Here is a 25624-nt window from a genome sequence, read left to right as displayed (position 1 = left end):
TTATGTATTTGTGTAAAATTAGCATTTGAAGGCTGGAAATGTCTCTAAAGATATTTAATTCTTACATATAAAAGTAAAACAATTATATACTAGTATTATCAGTTATGCATTTTGTGTTTTGGTTGTTCTTGGACTTAAGTTTTCTTGTTTGATTTTCATATAATAATAAATATTGCCTACTTAAGGCAGTCGGTTAAGAATATGCAAGCTGAAGTGGACCAACAACGAGCTGAAGATGAAGCTTGGTGCCAAAAACAAGAACTACTCCATAAAGCTGAAGAAACCAGGAGAGAAATGCTCCTACAAGAGGAGGAGAAGATGATACAGCAAAGACAGAGGTATGTTTTATCAGCTTGAAAAAGTCTGGACATACAAATTAGTTGAACAATTTTTTTTTCCATTTTTCATTATAGGAACAGCACTATATGTGTCATGACCCACTGTGGTATTTCCATTAAGCAAATATTTAAGTTGATAAAAAGAAATCTGTATAGATACCACTTTTCAAATGTAATATAGTCAAGTATAATTCTGAAGGTATCCTGACTATGATATAACTGCATTGATTATTCAGAATAATACAAGATCTATGTGCCTGGGAGGACATTGTTAGAAACATTATTCTACAATGGACAGAAATGCTCTGTATTACTGTTCTGGATAAATTACCTTTGATGGAGCATAATTTTTAAAATTATGTTTTAAATATATCTACGTGACCTGCAAATTGAAACATACAATGATTATCTCATCATGCATTTCATACTTTGAGGACACGGGAAGAAGTATTAAATGCTTAAAGGTAAAATGGTGAAATTAATTAAGATGATCCTTTTTCTTGGGAGTGACTTTATGAAACAGATTTCTAATGTGGTTAAAAAGAGCTACCGAGCTAAGCTATTAGCCTTCTCCTAAAATTCTAAGAGAATAAGTATAATCTTTGGTGACATTGGAGCATTTTTTGGCATTCTTCCTTGAGATAGAGATATCACTTGCATTAAGAGGAAGTGAGTAGTAAAGCTTAAGAAGAACATGTACATATGGGAAGGAGACTTGTCATGTGGACACTTGTCGTTTCCAGGAGTGCAGACTTGTAACTGGGCATCTTTCATTTATATACTGTAAACAGCTGGATGCAGTGGCACCAGTGAAATTGGGAAGTGGACCTAAGTAGGTGGCAGGCCTTTCATTGTTGTAAGATGTAATGATTTTCCATTTAAATCTATATTGGGAAATGTTTTTACTTGTTCCTCTTGATATAACCTGTATGACTTTTCATGTGAACATCTGTTTTCCATGTAACCCCCCCCCGCCCCGCCCTGCATTTTGTATTTAAGACTAGATGCTGTGAAAAGGGAGCTGAAAATACAGGAAATGCACTTACAGGATGCCGCAAGAAGGCGTTTGCTGAAGCTTCAGCAAGATCAGCAGGAAATGGAACTGAGGAGACTGGATGATGAGATTGAGAGAAAGGTTTATTATTTATTATTTTTAGTACTCATGCATCCTCTTCATTTAGTTTTATTTAAATGTAATGAACACCTGTAAGTTAAATATTACCTCTGGAGCTCACAACGAATGCTAAATAGCCCCTCTAACTTAATTGACTTTTTCCCTCAGCTATTCTCATTCTCTTTCATATATTTCATCATGGTTAAATATTTTAGAAATGCCAGGAAAATTAGTCAGGTTGACCAGTGTCTTTGGTGATTAAACATTCTATATTTTTATCCACTGCAAATTTAAATTGCTCAAGTTTTACTAACTTGGAATATTGGCTAATGTAATATGGTAAGAACTGTCATCTGTTCTCCCAGTATGGTAGATGAGCATATGATAATTGTGCTTTCTTTTTAGAAAATCAGGCTTAATTTTAACTCCGACATTATTCGTAGATTCCACAGTGAATGTTAATATAATATCAATTACTCTGGTTTCAAAAACCCAGTAGCTGTTATTTTAAACACTTGTAGTGGGTTGTTCAGATTAAAAGATTACTAAATCTAGTAAACAAAAATTATTTTGTAAATTCTTTTTGGTATTCACAGTTTGTGGTTTTCTTTGAACGTAGGTAAATATGAGAGATCGAGAAATTGCTACCACAGCCAAAGACCTAGAAATGAGACATCTGGAACTTGAATCACAAAAAAGACTTTATGAGAAGGTATAAATCAGCTATTTCCAATATAAGAAAAACAGGGTTCATACAAACTCTTTTTAGACTGTATTTTTCATGGTTTTTTAATGTTTTGTTTTGTTTTTAAGAAAAACAGTGTCATCTAGGATTGTAAGGTAGCAAAAATGTCTGAATATACAGTTTGTTGTTTTTATTTTTTGCTTAATCAAACTCTTTTCCTAAATGCTGCATATCTTTGTAGTTATCATTTGTAGTGGCTTTAATGAGCCATAACTTAAACTGTTTTTCTTCTGTTGGTAGTTTATGTGGTTTAGAATTTTTGGCAATCAACTTCTTCATACATATATCTTCTCTGCTTATAATTGAAAAACATTTTTATTTTAATAATATGGTAATTATGCTGCAAATACAGAGTTAGAAAAGTAGAAAAAACTCTGTTAGAAAATAACTGCTAAATATCATCAATAAGGGTGAGTGAGGTTATTTGCTATGAACAATTGGTAATTTGCTTTTTCAACTTAAATCTTCTTGAATACTGTTTACTATCCCACCCCCATCCCCAACACCTGTACCCATTAACACTCACTCCTGTTCTCTGCCCTGGCAACCACTAATTTACTTTCTGTCTCTGTATTTATCTATTCTGGACATTTCATATAAATGAAATCTTACAATTTGTGATCTTTTGTGACAGTTTCTTTCAGGTAGCATAATGTTTTCAAGGTTCAGTCAAGGTTCAGATTCAGCTTGAGTCAGCACTTTATTATTTTTATGGCTGAATAATAAATATTCCATTGTATGGACAGATCACATTTTGTTTATTCGTTCATCAGTTGGTGGATATTTGGGTTGTTTTCAGTCTTCATCATATGTAGCCACTTAAGTCCCTCCTCCGGTAGCTTAGTGATTGGACAGATATTTCCTTAAATGCTTTGAACCGTAAGCCTCTAGTCTTTGCCAAGGGACTCTGTGTACATCATGTTGGTGGCCCTGGAACACTTACATAGTTTACAACTCTGTCTTAGATTCCACTTTCTGGTTGTGCAAAGCCTCAGTTCACCAGAGTTGACAGCTTAGGACCTTCTGAGGTCTGAGCATTCATATAGCCCTTGGCATGTGCACAGCCTTACACTTGCACATGGCCTTCTAGAGTCCCAGGATCTACCAGAGCTTTTCAAAGCCCCCTGTGGACATCAGTACCCCATCTTTCCCTATAAAGCTTTTTGATTAGCATGTTTATACTAACTCGGATCCATTGCCTCAGGCAGCCAATACATTCAACAGTTTCCCCTGATTGTTTTTAGCAAATGTCCCCAGGAAAAAGGCTGGACAAAGTAGTTGAGTTCTGCGTCAGGTCAAATACTAGTAAAGACAGCCTTGGGAGTGGGGTCTTTCAGAACCTTTGACAGGTCAGATGATGACAGTTCTCTGGGAATGGGAGTTTGAAGGAGCGCCAACTCCATTTGCCCCCTCCATTGGCTGCCAGGCTGCTGGTTTTCCAGGCTAATGTAGAGCTTAGGGTTGGGGTGGACATAGGAATGATTAAAGTTAAAAATGTCATAATGCTTGCTGTTCTTACCAAGGTTCAGCCATGGATAAGTGCTCCCAGATTGCTGCAGGCCTTCAGTTAATTTCCAGAGTTTTGAAAAAGTTGGTTTTGCCAGGGTTCTCAGTGCTCCGGTGGATGAGAGAGTTTTCAGAGCTCCTTATTCTTTTATTTTCACTGATGTCACTGATGTTTGTTTTTTACTTTGAAAATTAGATGACTACAGTTTTTATTTGTGTGCATATTAGAAATCTGGAAAAAAGGAAAGTCATTTTTGTATTCTAGCATTATTCTAGATTGGTGATTTTTTTTTAACAAATGGTTTTTTAAACAGAATCTTACTAGAAATAAAGAAACTGTTGCAAAAGAAATGAGAGAAGATATAGATGCCTATAGACGAAAAGTGGATCTTGAAGAACGCTCATTTCATAGACTGATAGAAGCAGATCAAACACAGAACCAAAAAGCCCAAAAGGTAAAAATGTGTTCAATTTAGTGTACACATAAAGGAATTTCCACCCGCCCTCATTGCAAAAGAAAGAATCCATGTCTTTGCTTCAGTTAGCATAGTTTCTAGAATCTCACATTTTATTTGCAGATATTTCTTTGACAGCCATATACATGTCTTTTGTACTCTGAGAATTTTAAGACTTAGAAAAAAATACAAAGGAAATAATAACTTTATAAATTGTAGTATCCTACTATGTTACGGTCTCAGATATTGTCCCTGAGTAGATTTAGTGACAAAATATCAGGTCTCTACGTGACATACAAGCCAGTAGTTTCAAAGTATATTCTCTAAAATATTAATAACTATTATTCAGTAACATGGAAGGTGACAAATAATATTGGAAATTCTGTCATACTCTTTTTCATGCCAAATTTGAGGATATAGTACATTGTGACTCTTTAAGAAAATTTCCCAAACTTATAAAATTTCTTGTGGAGAAATTCTGGCTTAAATGAATTGAAATAGAATATGAGATCTTCACAAAAGAATGTTCTCTATTATCCCTTAAACAGAATACTAAGTGGGTCTCTGGCAGGGCCTGACAGAAGCCACGAATAGTGTAGGAGTTTCTTACTTTCTTTTCTGCAACAGTTCCTGGCTGATAACCCTACAATATTCCTACCATCTTTTTCCTTAAAGATTTTTGTTCAGTCTGTAAGAATGGGCTCTCCTGACTCCTTTTCAAGGGGTTGAAACATGGAAATTGTTTAATCCCACCTATCCCTTAGCCTAGAAGTTCTCAACCTTAAATTCCAGTCGCCTGAAGATCTCCCCCTCTGCTCCCAAGGACATGCTTAGAGAGAGGAAGGAGAGAGAGAAAAAGATTGATAGGTTGCCTTCTATAAACGACCAGGCATCGAACTCACAACCCGGGTATGTGCCTGACCAGGAATCGAACCAGCAACCTTTCGGTGCACCAACTGAGCCACTACGGCTGGGCTGAAGAGGTTTCTAAAAGGACCAATGCCCAGCCACCCCAGAGACTGATTTAGTTGATCTGTGGTGGGTCCTGGACACCAGTTTGCTTTAAACACCCAGAGGTGATTGAATATGCACCCAGGGTTACAAGCAGCTGCCCTGGATACGTTAAGTGGATATGCCATAATTATATATAGTCTGACCTTGTTTCTGAAATGTACAATTTTTTCTTAGTTAATTGAAGAAAACTTGGCAAAAGCTGAACAAGCCTGTCTAAATACTGACTGGCAAATTCAGGCTTTACAAAAACAGAGATGGGACGATCAACAACGAAATGAATCTTACCGGGAAATGGCCAAACTCCTTCGGGAAAACAGAAGGAAAGAAATAGAAGTATTGAATGCAATGATGCAGAATGAAGCTAAAAAAGTAAGAATAATGTTATAGTCTTGTTACTAATTATTTAAATTTGGAGATATTACATAACCAAATGACAAAAATATCAAACCAAGTAATTTTTTGTTGGGAAATATCTTAAAGATGATCTAAGTTTAATAGGTATTGCTCAGAGAAGTCTAATATTGATGGATGCTACCTAACACTGACTAAGCATCTTCCCCATTTCATTAGTGTATCTCAGCTTCTCAGCTTGTGGGATTTGTCCTAGCTGATTGCATAATATTACTACTTTACCTAATTCTTTATACTTACAATGTAGAGGATTTTGAAGAGTTAAGAATTATATGTAGTTGCTAGTAACAAAAACCAAAATAAAAGTGATGATAAACAAGATAGAAGTTTTTCTTTTCACATGAGAGAAGTCTGGAGGCAGGCAGTCGGGTGTTGTATCCTGACTTAAGGCCATCGGGACATTGCCTCCTCCAGCTTTTCTACCTACTTCCTGGTATGCGTCTCTCATTGTCAAGGTGAACTTACTATCCAGGATGATGGGTTTCAGCCTCCCATACACATTCCATGCAGCAAGAAGAAGGTAGGACAGAAGTGCAAGAGGCTCCATCTCCCAGAACTCCTTTCCAGAATTCCCAGATGCATTTCTAGCCACATTTGGCTACAAAGGATTTTGGAAATGAAGTCTTTTTAGCAGGGAGCATTATCATCCCAAATAGAATTAGAATTCTATTCCCAAAGAAGACCCAGAAAATGGGTTTTGAGGAGATTACTTAAGAGTATATATCTCACATAATGTATCTTTTGGTTGATCCTCCCTGAACAGCTCGGGGACCTGTGCTCTATGGATGTAGCAGACACAGTGGCCTTCCCTAAGAAGATAACTGGCTTTCATTCATTCCTCTTTCTGCTGCTAGATCATAGTTCTATTCTGAAAGCTTTCCATAATATATTTCCTTCAGGTCACTGTTCCAGACTCATCTTCCTCCTACTCAACCCCAGGATATAACCCTTTCATTCATGGACGGGAAGGGGTGGGAGTGATGCCAGATCACTGAGGTTCTTTTTAGGAAAGTGGTGATGAAATCCCACATCTGCAAGGTAAAGATTGCTGGCACTGGGGCTGCTAGACTGTAAAATTAGGTGTTACTCTCCTGTGGGTAAAATGGTGTGTTTGAGAGTACACGGAGAATCCTAGCTTTTCATTTCATGCAGAGATCTGCCTTTGTGTCCAGTGTCCTGGGTTCTAGCTTGACTACTGTGTCTTGGAGGATTACTCAATCTCAGTCTCCTCATCAGTAACATGAAAGGGATGGATCTCTATGGTCCTCCCTGGCCCTAATGATTATTTAATGCATATTTAACTCATTAGCATTTCTATAAAAGACATTTGGCATATAAAAAGTTTGTATATAGCCTGGCCGAGATGGCTCAGAGGTTGAGTGTTGACCTATGAACCAGGTCAAAGTTTAATTCTGGTCAAGCACATGCCCAGGTTGCAGGCTTGATCCCCAGTGGGGGTTGTGTAAGAGGCCGCTGATCAATGATTCTCTCTTATCATTGATGTTTCTATCCTTCCCTCTCCCTCCCTCTCTGAAATAAAATATATATATGTTTTAAAAGTTTGTATGTAAAACCTGTAGCATTGCTAGAACATAGGTAAACCTTAGGAATTATATCGTTTTTCAAATTGTTTATGTTATTTACCTTTTAAGCTCATTGTAAGGTTATTGTTTTCTCACTTTAGGAAGAAGAAAATAGGGGCTAGTAGTGATTACTTGACTTTCTATAGTCATTAAGTATACCAGAGCTGGGCAAAGAATTTATTCTCCACAACATGATGACCATGGCTAGCAGCTGCTGTATGATAGATAGATAGGAAAGTTGTGAAGAGAGTGAATTCTAAAAGTTCTCGTCAAAAGAAAAACATTTTTTCTTTTCTTTTCTCTTTGTTGTATCTATATGAGAAGATGGATTTAGCTGAACCTTGTTTTAATCACTTCACCATATACGTAAATCACACCATCACGCTGTATGGCTTGCTTACCCAGTGACATATGCCAGTTATTTCTCAATGAACCTGAAAGTAAAAAAAAATTATCCTCTGAATTTTAGAGACTTTATTATTAAGGCATAGCATTCAAACTAAATGAAACAGTTGTCATTCATTTAAAAAACTAAAACTTAACCTTCTAAGACTTGAGATTTGAAATGTGTTGAAATGCATTAACTCAGTGACAGTTGGGACCTGTTTGTGCACCTGGTACTGAGTGACATCAGAAGGGCCTCCGCTTTCCAATTCCTCAGCTGCCCTGGCCAAGGCCGGCACCCACTTACCCGACTCCAAACAGACAGGGCCTCCTGCCTGGGCAGTACGAGGGGAAGTAGAACAGGTAACAGAGGGGCTTCTTCCACTGCAGGAACATGCATTACCACAATGTTCATGTGATTTCCCCTCTCCCCACCCCCTTATTTATATTTAGTGGAAGGAAGCTAAAGAAAAAGACTTTCAGCTGAAATCAGAAAAGAAAGCTTCTGCTCTTTCAGATGCATCTATAAAGTGGTTTCTAGAGAAGGAGATAGACGATGCTTTGGAACACGCTGAACACATACATAATAAGGGTGAGTTCCGTGAATGCCTTCCTCTCTCCATGGTGTTACAGATTCATTTAAATGATACGGTTCGTTATTGTGGATAAATCCTTGAGGTGTGTTTTGGCACTTTTATTCAAATTATTGCTCAGCTAAAAGGTAATCCCTACCTGGTCACCCTAGTCACCATTTTTTTGGTCAGAAGGAGTAGCCTTAGGCAGTGGGGCTGTCAAAGAAACAGCTTCAATAAAGAAACATTTTCTCAGCCATCCGTGGAATTCTATTTTCTTCCATGGTTCTATGGTCTGTGGCATCCCCTTCATGTTTACAAAGTGCCATTTTTAGTTTATTTTAGTAAAAATGTGTGCTTTATTCCATTTTATGCAGATGTCACCTGAAAGTTTTCCCCTTGTGTAACATTGACTCTGCTTTTCTTACTGATTTTTAATTCTCTCACTAAGGCCTGTTCTCTGGAGCAATGCAGATGGCATTTCCCACTTCTGCCATATGACAGCCCTCAGATAGTTGAAGATGACTCTCATGCCATCCCCCACACCAGTTCAAATGATAATTAGTCAGATTATCTTAATGACTCATTGAGCTAAAGCTGAGTTAAAACTGTTAGCTAAAGCTCTTGAGAGCAGCTAAAAGCAGGCACCTTAATGAGTGTGACCCACACATTCTGGGCTTGACTCACGGAGGCAACCCTAGGGATGGGAGCAGAAAAGAAGGGGCAGTCATAGTGACGTTAGAATGAAAAATCAAAAGATGTGGATGTCTTGTTGGCTGTACAGCTGTAGGAGGTAGGGAACTGTAAGAGCACAGCTGGAGAGTGAGTGTAACTTTTGAAATGAAGGGAGTGATTAATTAAAAATGGGGAGGGGTACCAGCTAGGGGTGGGCACTGCTCTGCTTACTACCTAAGAAGGTTTCAGGTAAAACTTGCCTATTGGTGGTTCTGATTCCTGTGTATTTTGTGATTAGGCCCTGCCTGGTTGAAGCCAGCAGTGATAGCTCACAGTTCTCGGGGAAAGCTTGCTAATTATATTTCATAATCCCTTCCAATAAATGTTTGGCATCTCTGTCTTAACAGCCATATTTTTAAGTTGTTTGTAGGCGTTTTGTTTGGGTTAAAGGTGTTTCAGAGTACTTTACCAAAACTGCTCAGCTCTTAATTCTAACTGCATTTCCTGGCCTTTTGAATGGTCTCACCTTCTTCCCAGCAGTCTTCTCAGAACAGAAAAGTAAAGGGCTTTTCTCCTCGACAATTTTGGTGAACTAGGGGCCACTTGGAATTAATTAATTCTACTCACTCCCAAGCACCCTCTTGTCTCCTCACTTTTGTAGCAATAGTGCCCAGATGCCAAAATGAACGGGTTGCCTCAAGCCGTTTGCCTAGAACCTCACTGTTAAATGACATTTCTGAAATGGATTCCTCAACACGGAGTAAGTTGATAAACAAGAAAGATTTCTTCCATTATGATAAATGTAGTAATATTTAAGCAAGATTGTGACTTAAATTACATTTGTGGCATGTTGATGCCATTTTCCCAGGACACTGGGGATGGAAATCCTAAAATGGAGGCAGCAAGATTCCCAAATCTCCATCTGGGGAAACAACGGGATCAGACCAAAACCCAAGTGAAGGCAGTCGGCCAACATCATTAACGCTTCTCCACTTCTTTAGCATCAGCACCACCCGGAACAATAGAAGTCTGTCCCTAACTAAATTAATGATTCCTGACTGTTTTACATCCTTGTGAAGAGAAAACCTCAGAATTCGTTTTCAAAGCATTTGAATTTTCTTGCCTCTGTTCTGGGCTGGGCTCCCAACAACCATTGAAAACCTGTTTGCTGTGGGTACTGCAGCCAGGACAGCACTTATTAAAGTCAGATGGCCGGAGGCTAGCGGCTTCATGCTGAGCAGGTGACATTTGATCCCTGACTTGATTCACTGGAGGTTTTGGTCATTTTTGGAAGGGTTCGAATGGAAACATCTTAGGGAAATATAGTCACAGCACTAGCCCATATAAAGGAACTAAAAATTTCCACAGTAAAGTACTTGATTTGGATTTTGTTTTTGTTTGTTTGGTTGGTTTTTTAATATACATTTGTAATGAATTTGTTGGGTTACATTTTTTATTAAATGGGTTTCAAGTGTACAATTCTGTAATACATCATCTGTATATTGTGTGTTCAACATTCCATAGTCTGGTCAGCATTTATTCCCCCTACACCCCCTTCTACCTCCCTTCACCCCACCTTCCTTCTGGTAATCACCAGGCTATTGTCTGTGTCTCTTTGTTTGTTTTTTTTGCTTAATCACTTCACCTATTTCACCCAGCACTTCCACCCCACCTCAGCTGTCAGTCTGTTCTCTGTGTCTATGCGTTTTTAAAAGGAGGGGAGGGAGGGGACAGGAAACTGTTAGACTTCATTTAAACTGACTTTTTCAATAAAACTATCATATAGATGAAGCAGGATTTTACAAGGTATTTTGAGTTCTTTTAGAACATGGGTGGGGAACCTTTTTTTCTGCCTGGGGCCATTTGGATATTTATAACATCATTCGATGGCCATGCAAAATTATCAACTTAAATATTAGCCTGCTATATTTGATCAAACATTTAATAAACTCACTCCTAATGCCTTGGCAGGATCAGACCAAATGATTTCGAGGGCCTTATATGGCCCGTGAACCAGACATCGCCCACCCCTGTTTTAGAAGAACAAATTTTTATATATTGTCCACTAAAACCAGCTTTATAAGAAATACACCCCAATAACAAGTCATGAGAATCCAGCATTGTGTAAAATATTTTTGCTAACTCATACTCTTATATCACCTATAAGTTCTGTGTTAGAACAGGAATTAACCCAAAAGTCATGTAAGTCAAACAAAAATAAGAGATTTTTAGCTCTTGTCTCTTCTGACACGTCAGGACTTAACGAGATAATTCTAAATTCTAAAATTGGCTTGGGGACATTTGATAAAGTTTGGTTACTTGGCAGCAAAATGAAGCATAAAAGTTATATTGCTTGGAAGAAAAAAGTAGTTTCAGAAATTGAAGCTGTTTAAATATGTAACTGAGTTTCAGAGAAGTGTATTTTTAAGGCATTTTTTTCCAAATTCCAGTATTACTAGCCCCTCTAACTCAGCATGATTGACACTTGGACTCTGTAATATTTTAATCTTGATTCTGGCCTCTCCCTGTGTTAGCCACTATTAAAAGCATTTTATTTATTCATTTTTATTTCATCATTGGAAATTGCTCATGGTGTATACAATATTAATTTGGGCAACGTAGAATGTCTTTTCTCATTACATTAAGCATCCTAGTGAGGAAACTTATGGTTGTTACAAAGAAATCAAATTTTCTTTGGACAGACTTTGTTCCTAATTTAAAAGATTGTACCTCCAAATTGGAAAAAAAAAATGCTTAATAACCAAAATTGGGTAAATTGTCCAATAACATTCATTCAGTTCAACAAATATATATGTAGCTTGTAAATGGAACCACATAGGGCAAGGTAATATGTCAGGCTTTTATTAAGAAGTTTGGTTTTTATTGTATTTATTTCATTACTGATTTTTACAACATGTTTACCTTTAAAATAAATGCTGTGTCATTGCTAACATCAGAAGATTAAACTATTGTTAATTTTAAATTTTGTCTTCAAGTTTCTTTAAACCAAAGAAAAATACAGTGGGACACCATGGAACGGGACCTTCTGGAGAGAGTGAGAAACCTTCGCCAGAGACTCACTGCGCAGGCTCGTAGCAGATGTCAAACACCTCATCTTTTGGCCACATAGGAGGCTGGTCACCTTGAAAGAGTCAAAGAAATGCCTATTTTGCAATCAGTGAAACTGATTTTTAGATTATTTAAATTCCTGTAAAGATCAACCTTTTGTATAGAAAACTGTGTGTAGAAAAATTATGTGTTCTATTTAATTCTTATGTTTTTTGGCTTGTAAATGGCTTCTGGTACTTCTCACAATAAAAATTTTTGAAGATATTTGTGCCACACCAGCACAGCCAGGTTCGGTGAGCCTGAGAGGGGACGGTGAAGGATTGAGAAAAGACAGAAGAGAGAAGAAAGCTGGGCGCTGGGTGGGACACTGCCCTCACTGATGGAGACCTAGCAACAGCACCACAGCTGAAACCTGAGTTTTTATTTTATAGCCAGATTCCACAAGGCAAAGTAAGGACGTGGTTCCAATGTTCTCGAGTGTTTCGAATCTACTCAATTACATGCACCTGATCAAGCTTTGTTTACTTGCTGCACCTCCCACAGCCTATATCACTCAGCCACGTGGGACCACAGGTCCGGACCATAAGGTCAAGCTTACAACCATAGCCTTTGGTCATAATTGTGCTGGGACTTGCACGTGGCTTTGCTACGAGAGGATCGTGCCCTCTCATTAGTCCCAGGCTCGAACTCGAAAACCTGTCTCATTAAGGCGTGTTCTCTGCAGCAATGCAGATTGAAACTGTCCAAACACTGTAGCCGCTCTCCACAGATATTCAAACTTGTGTTAGGCTCTTTCAGGTTGTAAGGGCCAGCATAAACCTCCGTGACTTTAGTTGATGAGGGTTGATTTTAAAGCTAAACTGAGATAAAGAGCGGGAACCATCTCTACGCCTGTACAGCCAGGACTGAGAGAGACTAGAGCATCAGCTGTGTGGTGTGGCCAAGATTGTCCCCCTCCAGCCCCCCAGCAGCAGGATCTCCTCTCTGCGGTGATCCTGCTGTGCTCCCAACACCGCAGTCATAACATTAGCGTCTCTGCTCTCCTGGCTGCAGAAATCCTCTCCCCCTCTCCCTGCTCAGCTCCACACCAGGCTGCTTCATCCTCTGGGGCGAATTACTTCTCTTCACCCATTTCCAAAAGGAAGGGGAAGTCGCTCATGGACTTGATGTAAGGACTAGATAAGATAATGTACACAAAGTTCCTGGGCAGTGCTTGACATATAGTGACGTGCATCGGGCCTCTAGTATTGTAATGTGCCAGGTGGGTACTAGACTTATTGGGGGGATCACTTTGTAAGGCATATAAATGTCTACATACCTAAAACTAATATAGTATTGAATGTCAACTGTAATTGAAAAATGAAATATTGTGATTATGCCAGTCAGAATCAGCTGTATATTGCTGGTTTCTGACCTCTACTTCAGGTCCTCTTTTACTAGAATTTATACCTTAATTGGTTTTGCAACTGCGCACATACTTCTTTCTATAGCATTATAATACTTCATTTTTAAGATATATATTATTTCAGAGAGGAAGAGAGAGAAATATGAACGATGAGATAGAATCATCACGCCCTCTACTGGGTATCAAGCCAGCAACCCAAGCATGTGCCCTGACCTGGAATCAAACCTTAACCTCCAAGTTCATAGGTTAATGCTCAACCACGCTGGCTGGGCAATATTTCATATTTTTAAAGTTTCTGTTCATCCAGTGAAAGTGAGTTATGCATAGTCTCAACCAAATGAAGAAATTCCTTTGATCTCCATTTTCTCCGAGCCTACAGTTTTCCCAGTAATATTCTTGATAAAGTCCCTGCCTTCGCAGGTACTTGGCTGGCTCTCTTTGGTCCTATGTGATTGGTTGGCATTTCAAAGGTTATCACCTTTCATGAAATACATTTCTGGTGATCTCTCCCTGCTTCTTGACTTTATATCCTCAACCTTACCCCAACTTCTTTACAATATAAATTTCTGGATGCTGAATACTAAAGGCTGAGCTTGGCAAAAATTCCCATGCTGGCTACATTCTAAAAGCTTCTCTCAAGTACTCCTTTGAGTTTGTCAAAGCAGAGAGGTTCCTAAAGGCCTTTTCATATTTACTACAGCCATAAGGCTTCTCTCTGGGGTGAATTGTACAGTGTTGGATAAATTTGGGGCTTTAGCTAAATCCCTGTCCACATTGACTACATTTAAAAGAGTTTCTCTCCTGTATGAAGTCAGTGGTGTTGAGTAAGTTATTAAATTGATGAAAGGCCTTTTCACATTACATTCATACATGGTTTTTCCCTGGTATGAATTCTCTGGTGTTGAGCAAGATTTGAGCATTTGCCACAGGCCTTTTCACAATGATTCCATCCATGTTAACCGTTGCAGTGGGAATGATGACTTATAAGGACTGCTGGAGGCTTAATTTATCAGTATGGGTGCACTTATCTCAGATTCTGGATGTAGTTTTTAATCTTGTATCGGTCTGGATCCGATCAGGAGACAAACCACATGATAATTTGAGCAGGGAAAGTTTAATATCAAGAGTTATTGAACTATGATAGGGGAATAACTAAAGATGTAATGAGGATTCTAAAGGGTGTGCAGGACTGAGGGAGAGTACAGGAAAGAAACTTGGAAGGGAGGCCCCCGCCCTCCCCCAGGCTCAGGTTCAGACCTAGTTGGAGAAGGGGTTGCAGACCACTGGATAGCGAGGGATTGTGGGGTCGCCCATGCCAGAGCTGGCCCACAGTCCTCAGGCCTCAGGAGGTAAGTCTCTGGGGTGCAGGCAATCCAAGGCTGTAGTGTTAAAGCACACAGGGTCAGGGCATCAGGATCCTGAGTGTCGGGGTGGTGTGCACACTGGCCAGCACTAGCCAAGTCAGGAGAGCCACAGGAAACCACCCACCAGGGCACAGGCAAACCAATACTGGAAGGCACAGAGTGCCCAGAGCGTGTCAGGGCGCTGCTGCCGGCACTAGACCTGGAACGTGCCATGCCGGGTTGGGAGGACTGCAGTAAAGTCATTGGGCTGGAACTGTGAAGGCACAGAGATTGTGCGCTCTGGGCACACAGCTAGGGCAGAGCACCACTAGGTGTCCCTACACACTCGCACCACTGAGGAACCCTGAAACAGGAACAAGAATAGGCCAAACCACTTTGGAGCTGATTGCTCCTATGCCCATTGCTCCTACGTGTCCTGCAGCACCCCCTACTGGCAGCTTAGCACGGTGCACACTGTAAGGAGAAGTGCTTGAAGAGCCTAGTCCGTTATTGGGGTGCAGGTACTGAAAAGTGCATCGGAGCCGAGAGGCAGCAAGATGGTAACTGGCACACTCATTGGGCGGAGCTCCAACAGTTAACTGACAGAAATGTGGACTCAGGTTGGCTTCCATTTAATCAGACTGACATGCCAGAATTTCCCTGGCATGATGTGAATGAAGGTACCCAAAGGCTTAGGGGGTGGAATGTAGGAGTGGATTTATGACAAATGAACTCGCTAACTCGGGCTTTGCATGTCCCCCGCGACGGCCAGTAGTGCAGCGTGGGACGGTAGGGGTGCTCCCTCCTGCCCCCACCCCCACCCCCCCGCAGCAAGGAGGTGGTGAGGATAGGGCTCTTCCACGGAGGCTCAGCTGGGTCCCGGCCTATCCAGCGCGGGCTAGTTTTGCGCAGATGTCCCTGTCCCCCCTTATCGCCTGCTCTAGCCTTCGCACTGGTCCTCCGACCCCGGCCCAGAAGCCAGGAGCCTGCAGAGCAGCAGGGCAGTCGGGAGATTTTAGACAGTGAAACCTCCCCGGCACGGGCACTTCGGAGAGGACAGGCTGAACAGAGCGTCAGCAGACAGAAGGGTGACCCCAAAGTGGAAAAGTGAGGAAGCCCGGTGTCTCCCAGTCCACAGGCGAGCAAATAAAATGCCCCTTTCCAGCAAGAGACGGACCTAGAGCGAACAAAAGTATTGTGCCCCGTGTGAGGATCGAACTCACGACCTTCAGATTATGAGACTGACGCGCTACCTACTGCGCTAACGAGGCACCTAGCAAGCTCTCTCAGCTGTACAGTAATGAGCCTGGCCCGGCGGCCCTGTGCGCATGCTCACGGAACTCTGATCTTGTTCTTCTACAGCGGATCGCGGGACACTGAGAGTTCTCCGCCCCCAGAGTTCGAAAGGGAGGACGTCCTGGCCCAAGCGCCCATCCGGGCTCCGGTCTTCCTCCTCCTGCGGGTCTGTTTGCAAACAAACACTGCGGCTTGCTAGACGGCGCTGCGCTGGCAAGGGCGACACGGAAGACTGCGCTTCTCCCAGCAATAGTAAACTGATTTTTGTATAGTTTGCAAAGCGTCTGCACCGGTGTGATCGCGGGAAACACTTATTGGGCACCTACTGTGTTCCCGGTGCTGCGTTCGCAGGGACACTCCCCGCTTCAAAGAGTTGGAAGGGGGCGCGCAACTGCACAGTAACACACGCACACTATTTCGGTCCCACGGCAAACCCACTCCAGCCGAGTCCCCAGCCCCTCCCGGCGCCCCAGGCCGAGGCCACTCTTAGAGGCGTCCGCAGCTCCGGAAGCGACAGCGGCAGCCTGTTGGAAGCCCCGCCCCATCTCTACCTAACCCCCACTACCCCCATTAGCACAGCTCACTTAAATACATTCCTTGTTCAAGGAAGCTTGGGGTCACTATCATTAACGGGAAACGTGTGGGGTTTCCCCCCTATTTATATGTTAAAATAAATACACGTGCCATCTAAAATCAGCCAGACTGCGACATCCTTAAGATTTGCATATTTCGCTCTATGTAAGTTTTACCTAAAAAATAATAAATTAAAAATGACGGTCATACGGTACGGTTCAATGGACCAAGGGACCTAAGGACGGAGGTGGGGCGATTAGGAAGACTGCGAGTAGTAAAATGTCAGTGCAGTTAGGTGGCGGAGGTACGGATATCCACGGTGCAATCCTTCCAACGTTTCTGTGTATCTAAAATTTTTACTATAAAGTGCTGGGAGAGGGATTTTTTAAATCACCCAGAATGTGAAAGATAAGGTGGGATGTTAAGGGAAGTGAATGGCGATGAGTGTAAGGAGGTGGAGAAAATATTATGGTAGGAGCAAGCACTGGAATTCCTGGGAGTGGGAGGAGAGATAATGGGAGCGGGTGGAGAGCACCCCCTAGAGGAGAGGTCTGTGAGACCCAGGACAGAGGAGGCCCCCGGGTAGCTAGAGGAGGGGTGGTGGGCTCCTTAGGGCATCCTAATGTCTCCTTAGGAGGCCTCATGGATGGAGGCAGGTTGTGCTGACCCCAGACCTGGAGGATTGGGTGGAACTTCCCACCCTCATGGTCCCCAAGGGAACCCCAAGACCTCCCAATCCTCCAGAAAACTCTCCCACCCATGCTCCCCACCCAAGGGGAGGTATTCTTGGGGTCAGGCTGCGAGGGCAGAGGCCCTGGCAGGGGCCAGAGAGGGAACCCACATGTTGCACACACACTCATAGGAATCTTTGCAGGGTCCCTGACCCCTGTGGACTGCAAACTTGGGGTGTCACGGAGTTTCACTCGATCTCCAGGCCTGAGGAACGCTGATGGACGTGAGTTAAACCCCAATGGCCCTGTCTCCCACAATTACAAACTGCCAGGTCCAGCAGTCCCATGACTGGGAAGGTGTCCAACAGACAGACTCGTCCACGGCCATGGTTATTCCCTGAAGTCGTATCAGAACTGAAAACAATTGGAAACAGCTAGTGTCCATCAACAGGGAACTGTTCCCAAGAATGTCTTCCCAGTTGTAAATAAGAACTGGGACTCTATGCCTGATTTGGAATGAGGGAGGAAAGCAGGGAGGGAGGGGTCACCATTTCTGTAGGGGGGAGGGGGGAGGTATATTCACATTTGCTGGTGTTTGTTCACTAAACCTCCGAAAGAATACGCAAAAACGTAACGTCAGTGATTAATATGTGTGGGCACGTACGAATTGAAGACGTTTTAAAAATAAACTTTATTATTCTAAGTCTTAGGTTTACAGAGAAATTACAAAGATAGTAGAGTCCCTATAAAGCCCCACCCCCACCCCCACCCCCGTTTCCCTTATTCTTAACATTTTAGGTGAGTATGGTATCTTTGCAACAATTAGTGAACCAGTGTTGAGAGGTTATTGACTGTCTATCTTGATTCAGACTCCCTCAGTTTCCCTAAATGTCCTTTTTGTGCCCCAGGATCCACATGTAGTGGACGCACGGCTCCCTAGGCTCCTTCCCCGTGACAGTTCAAGGCTTTCCTTGGTTTGGAAGGACAGGTCCAGAAGAGGGTGGGCTGGGAGCTGCTCCAGGGGGGCCTTCGGTAGTGCCTGGGGGGTCCTGGGCAGCATCTTGGGGCTTGGCCTGCCCTTCGGCCTCAGGGCCCCCCACAGTGCCCGGAGGCTCAGGCTGTGGCGGGCAGAGCTGGAGTGCCTGGTCCTCCAGAATGGGCCCTGGGGGGGCCTGCTGTGCCCCCATCCCGGCCAGCTGCTCCAGCCTCTGCTGCTTAACCTGCCTGTGGTTGTTGATGATCCGCCGGATACCCTTGACTATGCCCTTCTGGTCCTCGGGGACAAGGCCCAGGAAGGCTTTTTTCTTGGATGAGTACATGAGCATAAGCAGGTACGGTTCCCCGGGGGCCTGCTGGGGGAGGTGCATGCAGCCCACATAGCCCTTGTCCATGAGACGGTAGAAGAGTTTGACGGACTCCAGGTTTTTGTTGGTGACAAGGAACTGGACCTTCCTTGACTTCCGGAGCAAAGTGGCCAGTGAGATCAGCAGCTGCCCACGGATGAGATGCACGATCAGCTTCTGGGGCCACTGCGCTGTTTTCAGGTTCTCGCTGGGATTCACGTAGACCTGGCAAGGCAGTGACTGCATCACTTTGGTCTTGGTGTCCGCAAAGGAAGCGGGCCTCTTCCATTCCAGGACCCCGCTCCAGGCCAGGAGTTTGTTGAAGACTGACTGCTGCCCACTGGGGGCTGAGGCTCTGAGCTGGGCTGGGAAAGGGCCATTCACCCCGCCTTGGGCCTCAGTGCCCACCATGGATGATGCCCACTGGCCACGGGCCACCATGGACTGGTTCTGTTTTATGATTTCTATGTCCTTTTTTATGGTTTCCATGTCCTTACTCATGCTATTGAAGTTCTCTCTAAGTTCAACTACTGTTTCCCTAAGTTCACTGAGTATCCTTATAACCAGTGTTTTGAACTCTGCATCTGGTAGATTGCTTGTCTCCATTTTGTTTAGTTCTTTTTCTGGAGTTTGGTTCTGTTCTTTCCTTTGGGACATGCTTCTTTGTCTCCTCCTTTTGGCACCTACTCTGTGTTTGTTTCTAGGCACAGAGCTGCTATATCTCCAGGCTTGGCAGAGTGGCCTATAACACGTGTCCCGTAGGATTCAGTGGCAATAGTAGGTGTCCTGTAGAGTTCAGTGGCAAAGCCTCCCCAGTCACTGTGCACACACAGGTGCGCACACACACACAAAGCAGGACTTACTTTAGCAGAGCTCTAGTGCCTGCTAGGTCCACCCCTTGAGTATGTCCCCTGTGGAGGAGGTTGTTTGGGCTTCAGTGTGGTCTGAAGCTATCCACCGGGTGCACTGGCTCTGGGACCTTCTGGGAGGTGCAGGCCCAGACAAGACCCTGCCTGTGTTCTGCCCAGGGCCACCTGGCCAGAGTTACAAAGCGATCTGCAGATAGCTGGTACTTGCGCCGGGCTTGGGGGTGCTCAGAAGAGGCCAAGCTGCAAAACACGGCTGGTTGCCACTTAGCAAGAGGTGCTGCACGCTGAGGCCAGGTGCTGCTTGTTTGAGAGATGTTAGGAAAGTCTGAAGTGTGAGCCAAGGCAGGTCATTCGTATGGAAAAGCCACTGGAAACACTTTGAGTAGGTCTGAGAGTTGAGTGGGGTGCTCCCCTGCTGGCTCTGTGTCTGCCCCCTCCCCCAGCTCTGGTCCTGATGCCAGACAATTCAGTTCCTCCCCATATGTCCTCGGGGCCTTTCGAGCTGCTATCCCGGAGCTAGAATTCAAAGCCAAAAAAATCCAATTAAATCATGCGCGGGCCCTTTAAGAGAATTTTTTTCCGCCAAATAAGGTCGTGGTACCAGCTGGTCCACGGCTACCCCCCTCCTACCAGTCTCGATGTGGCTTCAGCCTGATTTCAGGACGTTCTGAATGATGACTGCGCTACAATTTACTTGTAATTTGATGTGGCGGTGGGAGCCAGACTCCGTTTCTGCGGCGGGATCTCGGCCTGGCCGTTCCGGAGCCACGTCAACAGTCTCCTCCCCTTCCTCCTCGGGCGGATGTAGGCACTCCTTCCTCCGGCGCCGGCGTGTTTACTCTCAGGACAGCCTGCAGGGGTCAGTGTTAGACTGCCCTTCACTGACAGGCAGGCAAGCTCAAAGGCGTGGATGGCCTGCCCAAGTTCAAGCAGCGGGTGGCAGGGAAGGCGGGATTCCATCCTGAGTCAGACAGCTGTGCTGGCATCTCACCCCCAGCAGCCGTTCCCCAAAGTGTTTCCTCACTTTTGCACCCCTTAATTTTGAAAAATACCCTCGCACTTCCTTGCATGATGTTCAATGGATATCTCAAATTTCTCATAAATTCTAAGTTACAAAGGATGTAATTTCCAATACATATATGTTGATTTTTTAAAAATAAAAATAAAACTGCATAAGTGACGTTTAACATGCATCTAATGAAATCTAAATATCCCATGAATTCCATATAAGCCATCACCTATTTTTTTAAAATTTATTTATTACTATTTCTCTTCCTTTATTGATTAAAGTATTACATATGTGTCCTTATCTCCCCATTGCCCCCCCCCCCCCCCCCCCCCTCATGCTCTCACTCCCCTGGTGTCTGTGTCCATTGGCTATGCTTATATGCATGCATACAAGTCCTTTGGTTGATCTCTCCCCTTTGCCCCCACCCTCCCCTGCCTTCCCTCTGAGGTTTGAGCATCTGATCAATGCTTCTCTGTCTCTGGATCTGTTTTGTTTATCAGTTTATGTTGTTCATTATAATCCAAAAGTGAGTGAGATCATGTGATATTTATCTTTCTCTGATTGACATATTTCACTTAGCATAATGCTCTCCAGCTCCATCCATGCTGTTGCAAATGGTAGGAGATCCTTTCTTTTTACAGCAGCGTAGTATTCCATCACCTATTTTAAATATACATGAATTAGCTCCTCTTCAACACTTGTTGAATTTACATTTATTCCCCATAAGCTCATATTTCTGGTCTACTCCTCCCCCCCCCGCCCCCCTCACACACACAGAATTTTATCCTCACATAATACATATTTTATGTTTGAGTGATTACTGATTACCCTAACATACCTCTCACAAACAAAATTATATACTTAAATTGAAATAAACTTGTTTTCTGTGAACATAAGTCTCTAAGTGTCTTTTTTTTCTAAGTTGGCATATAATTATTTGTATTACTACACAATTAATTAAAAATCATAAAACTATGTATAGATTTGAAGAATAATTATTAAATGTAAAAATGTAAAATTTAATCAAAAACAAATATTCATGAGATAGATATGTCTTTACTTTTTTATTATTTTAAAATACATATTTTTATTGATTTCAGAGAGGAAGGGAGAGGGAGAGAACTAGAAACATCAATGATGAGAGAGAAAACAGGAAAGATCAGCTGCCTCCTGGGGATTGAGCCCACAACCTGGGCATGCACCCTCACCCTGACTGGGAATCAAACCAGTGACCTCTGGTCGATGCTTAAACACGGAGCCATGCTGGCTGGGCAGGTGTGTCTCTTTAATTCCACTTAGTTCATGTATCCATGGCTGCCTGTTACTTTTTGAATGAGATGGGGTTCAACATTAATTCTTTTCGTGTTTTTCATATTAACAGATGTAAATATTGAGAAACTTTGTTCACATGAGGAAGTAGAAAAGATGGAATAAAGTTTGTTTCAGCGCTAAAACTCGATTTCTTTTTTTAAAAGAACATTCAAATACTAGTTTCAGTTCAAGAATACTCAAATACTAGTTTCAGAATAAATTATGCAAAAATATAAAACATAAGAAAACAATAATATTGTATCAGTTTTAACACATTGCATGTATTTTTTCAAGAAAAAGATTTTAAATATAATAATGTTACATGTAATAAACAATATTTCAAGAAAAAAATTTAAAATATAATAATACTACCAAACTATACTAACATAGTCTAAGATTACAAAAGTTGTAGGAAATATTAAAATTCTGCAAATAACAGAATTACTTCTAGTATATCCTAAAATATTTTTTTTCTAGCTCTATTTTTGTTCATCAGTTTATGTTGTTCATTATATACCACAAGTGAGTGAGAGCATGTGATATTTATCTTTCTCTGTCTGGCTTATTTCATTTAGCATAATGCTCTCCAGGTCCATTCATTCTGCTGCAAATAGTAAGAGTTCCTTTTTTATAGCAGCATAGTATTCCATTATGTAGATCAACCAGAGTTTTTTAATCCACTGAACTGCTGGGCACTTAGGCTGTTTCCAAATCTTAGCTATTGTAAATTGTGCTGCTATGAACATAAAAGTGCATATATCCTTTCTGATTGGTGTTTCTGATTTCTTGGGATATCGTCCTAGAAGTGGGATTACTGGGTCAAATGGGAGTTCCATTTTTAATTTTTTGAGGAAACACCATACTGTTTTCCACAGTGGCTGCACCAGTCTGCATTCCCACCAGTTAAAACTCAATTTCTTTCTTTTTTTTATATTTTATTGATTTTTTTACAGAGAGGAAGGGAGAGAGATAGAGAGTTAGAAACATCGATGAGAGAGAAACATCGATCAGCTGCCTCCTGCACGCCTCCTACTGGGGATGTTCCCGCAACCAAGGTACATGCCCTTGACTGGAATTGAACTTGAGACCTTTCAGTCCGCAGGCCGACGCTCTATCCACTGAGCTAAACCAGTTAGGGCAAAACTCAATTTCTTAATTCCAAGTTATAGCCTAAAAAGCTCACTTCTCATCTATCAGATTCATTAGGTCCTCTTTCACTTTTAAATTGGAAGCCACAATAATTAACCATAAAGTCCTTCACTTTCTCAACTTCTAACCCAGTGTTTTGAATGGAACATTCCCCGTATGTGTAGTGCTGGGGGTTTTCACACCCAAGCAGTGAGATCCTGAAGGTGGAGGACCAGCAGATGGGAAAGGAGCAGCAGCCCCATCCGCCTACAGCTGCTGTTTGTACAGCTGATCGATCTGTACCCCTGGGGTACATGTCCAGGTGACATTTGATGGGGCTCAGCTGTGATGTGACAGGCAATAAAGGCTGTTGTGAGCCCATTTTACAGTGTGGAAAGCGTGTGTGTGTGTGTGTGTGTGTGTGTGTGTGTGTGAACTCAGGGCTTGCTGTGCAGGGTAACTTAATGGAAACATGTTGCAAATTAGTCCTCTCCCCTGGCTCAGGATGGACCCAGGCAGTGAGACCCCCCTGGGAAACCCATGAAATAATCCAGACCCAGGGCGATGGCTGCAGAGACCAAGAGGAGGGAGCCAAGTGGAGACACAGTCTGCGGGAACAGCCAGGACTTGGATCTGGTTGACGGCCAAGGATGAAGAGAGAAGCCAAGTCACTCCAAATTAGGATGAGCAATGTCCAGAATCATCCTGGTGCCACCATTGGGCAGGGAGACAGGAAAGAGGAGCGAATAAATTCTGTTTGCATATTTTGTATCACACAAATAATATGTGCTTATTATAAAATGCACACATTCACACACACACACACACAGTATCAGTCAGCTATTGCCACACTAGTGCTAGTTAACAAATCACCCCAAACTTAATGACTTAAACAACAAGCATGTTTTTAATAGCTTTATTGAGATATATAATTCACATACCATACAATTTATCCATTTAAAGTATAAATTCAATGTCTTTTGGTATATTATGTTATTATTTTTTTTAATTGTGATAAAATATATATAATACAAAATTTACCATTTTAAGTGCCTTATTCAGTGGTATTAAGTACATTTGTTATGCTGTGAAACTATTATAATTATCTATTTCCAAACCTTTTAATCCCCAAGCACAAACTCTGTACCCGTGTAATAACCCCACAAGCCCCTGGTGGCCTCTAGTAGACTGTCTACGAATTTGCTTATTCTAGATACTTCATGTAAATGGAAGCATGCAATATTTGTCGTTTTGTATCTGGCTTACTTCACTCAGCAGAATGTTTTCAAGGTAAGCATAATTGCTCAGGGGTATGTGGGTCTCTGAGCTAGCTCTAAGCTGAGGTTGGGTTCAGCTCGACTCGTCATGTCTTCACATTTTCCTGTGATCAGCCATTTCCCAGGGTATATTCTTCTCACTGAAGGTCACAACAGCCCAAGAGACCAAGCGATGCCAAAAAAGCACATTTAAGGCTTCTACTCTGTTACCTCCATCTAAATTCCATTGGCCAGACCAAATCATCTGGTCAAGTTCAACAACCATGGGGCAGGGAAATACACAGCGGGAGAGGCTGCAAAGCCAGGGCAAGGGAGGGAATGAAGAATTGAGAATAATCCAATCTGCCACACAGAGAGACATACACAAGTAAATAAAGTCCCCCTCATCCCACCCTCGCCCCTAATCCTGTTCCCTCTCCAGAGAGAATCACGGATATCAGCACCATATTGTCCTGTGACTTCCATTGTCCAATGAACAATAAGCCGTGATCTCTTTTCCTGCTAATACATATAGATCTCCCTCATTATTTGTAAACACAGCAGAGATTGGACACAGATACACAGAGGAACACCGTGTGAACACCTGAAACAAGATGGCCATCTACAAGCCAAGGTGAGAGGCCTTAGAAGAAACCAACCCTACCAACACCTTGGTCTGGGACACTCAGCCTCCAGAATGGTGAGAGGATACATTTCTGTTGTTGAAGTCCCCGGTCAGTGGTCCTTTGTTATGGCAGCCTAAGCTGCTCCAGGTCTCTGACTCCAGAGCATCTCATTCTCCCCAATTAGGAACAAATACTGTAGTGAACATTCTTGTGCATGTGATTGATGGTGGAAGTCTGACGAGCCTGTGGGAAACCAGAAGATATGTGTGTCCTAGATTCTGGCGGGTTTGCCATTGCACCCCAAGGGAGCACCTAAGGAATTGTCCACGTACCTGAAGGTGAAGACCAGAAGCTGCGGGATTTGTCTGTGCCGGGGCATTCACAGTGGCCAGGGGCCGGGACTTTTCTTTTCACCCCTGATCTCTCCCTGCGCTCCCAGCCCAGCTTTACTTTGGGAATTATCAAACATTGAAAAGTATTGGCCTTACTAGTCACTCAGATGTGGCTTGCTTTGGCTTTCCTTACAGCAGTGCAATCCTTGTACATTATCCGTGGCTGGCTCTTTCTTCTCTATCCTTTTTCCTTCATTCTGGACCAACTTAACGATGGGCAAAAAGCCAGGTGCACCTCTTCTTGGTGGTCTTCTTAAGCAACACATTCTTCCATAAGACCATCTGCCTGCAGTCTGCCCTGAGCTCGATCTTCACAGGGGAGTTCCATTCACTGCCTCCCTCTCCGGTTACCTGAAGGCTGCTGCAGGCCACTGAGCCACCTGTCCTCCAGAGGGGATGCTATGCAAGCTCTGGGCCCTTCTCCTCTTCTCCCCACCAGAGGCAAGGCCCATTCTGCCAAGGGCCCTCCGCATGTGCCCTTCTCTCTGAGAAATTGGGGTTTTGGTCTCAGGTGCACAGAGGGCATAGTCTTCTGA

At 42.7% G+C, this 25624-nt stretch overlaps 2 protein-coding genes and 1 non-coding gene across 10 annotated transcripts in view; 1 reads left to right on the top strand and 2 right to left on the bottom strand.

Moving 5' to 3' along the window:
* Positions 1-12130, top strand: part of TBC1D31 (TBC1 domain family member 31) — a 44116-nt gene extending 31986 nt beyond the window's left edge. For 2 of the 8 annotated variants that reach the window (XM_070392001.1, XM_070392005.1), the window contains 8 exons: positions 186-338; positions 1338-1473; positions 2072-2164; positions 4018-4158; positions 5347-5541; positions 8004-8142; positions 9459-9557; positions 11794-12130. In XM_070392001.1, coding sequence (XP_070248102.1) covers positions 186-338; positions 1338-1473; positions 2072-2164; positions 4018-4158; positions 5347-5541; positions 8004-8142; positions 9459-9557; positions 11794-11927 — 1090 coding nt within the window. In that variant the 3' untranslated portion in view covers positions 11928-12130. The remainder of the gene's footprint in view (positions 1-185; positions 339-1337; positions 1474-2071; positions 2165-4017; positions 4159-5346; positions 5542-8003; positions 8143-9458; positions 9558-11793) is intronic. The other 6 variants (XM_070392004.1, XM_070392007.1, XM_070392003.1 and 3 more) reach the window with 5 other exon arrangements.
* Positions 12131-15812: 3682 nt separating this feature from the next.
* On the bottom strand, positions 15813-15885 carry TRNAM-CAU (transfer RNA methionine (anticodon CAU)). Its single transcript has one exon. It is a non-coding gene; the product is annotated as a tRNA-Met (tRNA).
* A 2017-nt stretch (positions 15886-17902) lies between these two features.
* On the bottom strand, positions 17903-20140 carry LOC138993086 (mediator of RNA polymerase II transcription subunit 25-like). Its single transcript, XM_070392172.1, has 2 exons — positions 19997-20140; positions 17903-19882 (listed from the first exon to the last, which is right to left on the bottom strand). The coding sequence occupies exon 2, from the start codon at positions 19152-19154 to the stop codon at positions 18114-18116; it is 1041 nt and encodes a 346-aa protein (XP_070248273.1). The 5' UTR covers positions 19155-19882; positions 19997-20140; the 3' UTR covers positions 17903-18113.
* Between the last annotated feature and the right edge of the window lie 5484 nt (positions 20141-25624).

Source organism: Myotis yumanensis, unplaced genomic scaffold, assembly GCF_028538775.1.
Source record: "Myotis yumanensis isolate MYYU_CA2020_CCGP unplaced genomic scaffold, mMyoYum1.0.hap1 SCAF_15, whole genome shotgun sequence".
Classification (NCBI taxonomy): Eukaryota; Metazoa; Chordata; class Mammalia; order Chiroptera; family Vespertilionidae; genus Myotis; species Myotis yumanensis.
The sequence above is the reverse complement of the archived record's forward strand: the minus strand, read 5'-3'. Positions and strand labels throughout refer to the sequence as shown.

Bases quoted from the DNA above. Each gene is read 5' to 3' on its own strand.
- LOC138993086 (XM_070392172.1), bottom strand. From the start codon at position 19,154: ATGTCCCAAAGGAAAGAACAGAACCAAACTCCAGAAAAAGAACTAAAC.